General features: G+C 39.6%; 1 protein-coding gene across 1 annotated transcript; it reads left to right on the top strand.

Moving 5' to 3' along the window:
* Positions 1–223: 223 nt before the first annotated feature.
* Positions 224–4,521, top strand: LOC309382474 (vomeronasal type-2 receptor 26-like; the record flags this gene model as incomplete). The annotated part of the gene is made up of 2 exons (XM_081934023.1): positions 224–230; positions 3,620–4,521. 2 exons carry the CDS (start codon positions 224–226, stop codon positions 4,519–4,521), a joined length of 909 nt encoding a protein of 302 aa, XP_081790149.1.
* Between the last annotated feature and the right edge of the window lie 1,057 nt (positions 4,522–5,578).

A 5,578-nucleotide genomic window follows, 5' to 3' on the forward strand; every position in this document is an offset into this window, starting at 1 on the left:
AGCATCCCTTGGCCAAGAAAGGTTGGACTAGGTGCATCGAAAAAGAGAAGATGAATGTCCAACTGTCCCTGGAGGATAAGGAAAGAAGCTTCTCTCTAGACAGCTACTACATTTACCATTCGGTCTGGGCTGTGGCACGGGCATTAAATGCTGCATATTTTTCCTGGAGTGGGAGGATGAGGAGGAAAGATGGGGACAGAATGGAAGTTCATAGGTTGCGACCATGGCAGGTATTATCTTTTCCATTATAGATCTCTGTCCTCTACCTGAGAGTCAGTTCTATAATTGCATGGATTGGACAACTAAATGGAAACAAAGCAATATGCTGAGATTTGAGCAAGTGCCAAAGTCAACCTGTCTTAAGTATAAAGCAATAAAGGTTGAAGCACTTATTTAAAAGTTCTAAAAGTAATGTGATTACAATGATAAGTATTTTTAAAAACTAGAATGAAGATCAATGCCAATATAACTGTAAATCAGTAGCTCTATTCTTTATTCAAGGGAGTGATGCTGAATAAATTTACTTGAATGTTTCTTTTTGTGTCCTCCCACTTCATACTAACATATTTTAACCTTTGCCAATTTTATTTTTTCTGAGTGGAAGTCCAGCTCAGTTTTAGGATTCTCATTAATACACAAACATAAGTCTTTGCCTTCCCAAAGTACTAGATCTCTTAATGGGTGTTCAAGGTTAGAATAATATGTCTCCAGATGGATAAAATAAATGTACAGCCACCTGAGCTGGAATGGGTTTTGCACCATAGGGTAAAAAACATTGGCAACATGTATTCTTTTTCCCTCTGTTCCTTTGTCTCATTCCCCTTCTTCCCCACATCTTCACTCCATTATTTCTACTTCTACTTCTGTTCCAGTTTCATCCCTTCCTCCAAAGCATCCATTTTTACAACTTTTCCGTGGATGGAATGTATTTAGATGAGAACGGCAAAATGACGGCTGATCTGAATGTCATAAACTCTGTGATATTCCCTAATAAATCCATAATGAGAAGGAAATTTGGGAGACTGAAAAGAGAAGGATCTCTAGATCTCAAGCTTTTCATTGATCAAGATGGTACTGTCCTCCTCCATTCACTGAACCAGGTGAGTGACAAAAGTCTTCAATTTCTCAGACTTTAATAACTTTACTGACTTGAATGCCTGTCAAATATTTTTGCCTAATTTGAGACAACTTAATTCTGACTTGTTTATGGGCTGGGGACAATAGGGAAGTCTGCATCTTACAGAAAAGCAAAGTCATCAGGCATGTTTCTGCTAGGACAAGGAGCAAATGTAGAAATCTCCTTAGTATTAAATCAGACTGGCATTTATAGAGCACTATCCGACCACCCAGATGTTATGTTAGCTTCAATTTTGTATTCCAGGATATTCCCTCAAGCTTTAGTCTGTTCCTCATCAGCCAAATGAGTCTCTTGTAGTGTTATAACATCTATCTATTATTTATGGCCAGTTTGCTTAGGTACCCCCATTTATTTCTACTTATGCCTTCTATGTTTAGTTGCAAAATATGGATTTGGGGTCAAATATCATTTGTCAGTGAGTTCTTAAAATAATGTAGTGTAATTGATGCTTTTCTAGTTTTTGAATGTGAGTTTTCACAGCATGTATGACAGATATATATGTGTGTGTGTGTGTGTGTGTGTGTGTGTGTGTGTGTGTGTGTGTGTATTTGCTGGTGCCTTATTTAATTTAAATTTGTTCACCAGAACAGGACACCGGTTTAAAGTTCCAGATTCTGCCCACAACCAAAGAATGATTTTATTCTCCTGAACCTTCGTGTTCACAAGTAAATGAGATCAAGCAAAATTATTTGACTTCTTTCTTCTGCTCAGCCCCTGCCTTCTTCCAAGTGTGTGGAGCGCTGCCATCCAGGGTTTGTCAAAGTGCTTCGGGAAGGGGAACCCCTTTGCTGCTACAATTGTCTTCCTTGTGCAGAAGGGACCATCTCCAATTGGGAAGGTGGGTGATGCTGAAGAAACAAGAAGAGTTTGGAGGACATCTGTGTGGGTCTGTGCATCTCTCTGTGTGTGCATGTGTTTGTTACTTTGGGGAGGATAGTAGCATACACATGCTTCATGCAGGTTTCATCAAAATCACAAAACTGGTGCTACAACACCAAATCATAGGCTCCTTCACTACAGGCTTTGTGTGTCATGACTTGGTGCCATTAGGAAAGCGATGGGACTTCAAAACATCACTGTCACACTACTTTCATCAGTCTGTTCCTATGGACTCCAGTGCTAGGGCCATTAGTGACATTCTCCTAGCAGCCACCGAAAATAGACTAAGATACTGGTTTTCATACAGGAATCCTCACTGATCCACCAGTTGGAAGAAATGCACACCAAATCAGCCATACACTGATTCATTTCATTCATTCATACATTTTTTTCATTTTGGTCTATAATCTTACAAAGGAAGACTAAATTGCAAAAATAGGTGATCCTTGGATATAGTTACTTTCACTGGGGTACTCCAAGGGTCTATCTTATGCACAGTACTCTTTATTATCCTCATCAATGATTTTGATGAGAGGATAGAAGGGGAATTCATCAAATGTACAGATGACAGTCAATACTCCAGAGGTTAGGCTCAATGCACAGAAGAATCTTGACAGACTTGAACACTGGGCCCTATCTAACAAAATGAAATTCAATGGTGATAAAAGTAAGTTTCTACATTTAGGCAAGAAAAACCGAATGCATTGATATAGAGTATGAGGTAATTGGCTCAATAGTAGTAACTGTGGGAGAGATCTTGAAGTCCTAGTGGACAACCACTTGAATATGAGCCAGCAGTGTGCTGCAGCTGCCAAAAAAGCCAACTCAGTCCTATGGTGCATTAATAGAGGGGGTAGAATCAATATCATGTGAAGTTTTAAGTGTTGGTAAGATCATGCTTGGAATTCTGCATCCAGTTTTGATGACACCAATAAAAAGATTTTGAGACTCTAGAAAAAATGCAGAGAAGAGCCACAATGATGATTAGGGGACTGGAGACTGAAATATATGAAGAATGATTGCAGTAATTGGGTTTGTCTAATTTAATGAAAAGAAGGAGTAGGAGTGAAATGATAGCAGAGTAAAACTATTTCCAAAGCACCTGAAGGTAAGAGGGAGAAGAATCAGTGAATGGAAACTAATCAAGGAGAGGAGCAAATTCCTGACAGTTGGAATTTATTGACAGTTAGAACAATTAATCAGTGGAAGGGTTGCAGTTCCAGAAGTTGTAGTCACTCCAACACTCAAGGATTTTAAGAAGATATTGAACAGCCATTGGTTTGAAATAGTATAGTATGGCCTGCTTGAGCAGGGGGTTGGACTAGAAGAACTCCAAGGTGCCTTCTAATTCTGTTATTATATTACTCTTTCACACCCTGATTGCCTTTGAGTTTACAATGCTGGAGATTTCCTAATCCTCTTGAGAACTACCTGGGATGTAGGAGTAGGTTAGTGCTCATTGCTCTAATTTCTTCCCATGCTTCATCTTTAATATATCCCCCTCAAATATTTATATATGGAGTAGTTTTCATCCAAAACAGGCATTTGACCAAATAGAAAAGCAAAAAGTTGTACCTGAGACATTATTCTATCTCTCCTCAGATGCAAAAAAATGCCTAAAATGTCCAGAAGATCAACATCCAAACATGGCCAAAGTTCAGTGTATTCCCAAGAAGATAACTTTCTTGTCCTACCAGGAATCTTTAGGGATCATCCTAGTCTCTTTCATCCTATGCTTCTCCATCGCTGCTGCCCTGGTATTAGGAATCTTTATTAAATATAGAGAAACTCCCATTGTCAAAGCCAACAATCGGGATCTCTCCTACATCCTCCTGGTCTCCCTCCTGCTTTCCTTTTTGACTTCCTTTCTCTTCATTGGTCAACCAAGAAGGTCCACCTGTCTTCTCCGTCAAACAACATTCAGCATCATTTTCTCACTTGCTGTCTCTTCTGTTTTGGCCAAAACCATCACAGTGGTGTTGGCTTTTTGGGCCACAAAGCCAGGACACACCATGAGGAGATGGCTGGGAAAAACTTTGACCAACTCTATTGTTATTTCTGGTTCTAGTGTCCAGATTGCCATTTCTGCCATTTGGTTGGGAATCTCTCCTCCCTTTCCAGATTCTGACATGCATTCCCAGGCTGGAGAAATTGTACTGAAATGCAACGAAGGCTCTGTTGCCATGTTTTATGGAGCCCTGGGTTATCTGGGCTTCCTGGCCACCATCTGCTTCACCGTGGCTTTCCTGGCCAGAAACCTGCCTGGGGCCTTCAATGAAGCCAAGCTGATCACCTTCAGTATGCTGGTCTTCTGCAGTGTCTGGGTGTCCTTTGTGCCCACCTATGTGAGCACCAAGGGGAAATATATGGTTGCTGTGCAGGTCTTCTCCACTTTGGCCTCCAATACTGGACTGCTGGGCTGCATCTTCTTCCCTAAATGTTATATTATTTTACTAAGACCAGATCTGAACACCAAGGAGCACCTAGCAATAAAAGTAAAGTAGAGAATCTAACTCTTCTGGATTCATTTTTCAGGAATGTAATTTAAGAAGAAAATTTCCCTGATTTTTCAAATATGGAGAGGGGAATATGTACAAATTTCTCTGCACAAAAAGTGTTTTGTTAGACTGCTTTACTTTTCTAAATCATATCACATTTTTTTCAGGAATCATACTTGGTATTTCACTGATTTAATAAGTAAGTCTGAAAGAGCAAAGGAGAAAGAGGGGCAGAGAAAGTGAAATCCGAAAGCTACATTTTGATTTAAAACATTACATTAAGAGATTTGCAGTTTTCTACATGATAAATGAGAAAAGTGGTGTCTTTTCTTGACCTAAGATAAATGATAAATGCAGTGGATATGTTTTGATTTCCTTTCTGTTGCTCATTCTCTGGTGCCTTCAAACGGGACAACTTCAATTACACAGGATGATCTCATAAGTACCTCTTCATATAAATGGTTTTCTTCTGTTATTATGGGAATTGTAGAATATGTGGGTCTGACCATTGTCTAAATCGCCTTGGCTCTCAGGAAAGAGCTTTGGACTCCATTTAGAACAAGCAGGCCCAATTGGAAGCCCACAGGCCACATGCAGCCCTAAACAGCTAGTAATATGGTCTCACAAGATATAATAAATATATTTTTAAAAGCACAGGGAGTTTATTTATATACATTAACTACATTACATATTTTATATGCAGCCCATGTCAATTCCTCTTCACTCAATGTGTCCCAGGCAATCCAACAAGTTAGACTCCCATGATTTAGAATCTAAATCTGCAGGGAACTTCTTCAGGGTTACAGAAAGCAAGGTTTTCATCTAACCAGTGTTGCTTGTTCTTTTATCACCAAATCTCAGCCTTGATTTCTTTCAGCAAGAAAATCATTTTTGCCCCTCCTTGATTAGTATCCAAGCTGGTGAAACTTTGAAAGTAAGTTCTTGTTTACAGGCTCACCTCTAGCTCTGTAAAGCAGCTGTGGCAGGTGTCCCATTTCTCCCCTATAATTATGGAGCCACTGGGGACTTCTTTCTCCCTCTTTTCTTCTCAGGGAGTTTAATT

The sequence above is a fragment of the Natrix helvetica genome (genome assembly GCF_964273705.1).
Source record: "Natrix helvetica genome assembly, chromosome: 1".
NCBI lineage: Eukaryota > Metazoa > Chordata > Lepidosauria > Squamata > Natricidae > Natrix > Natrix helvetica.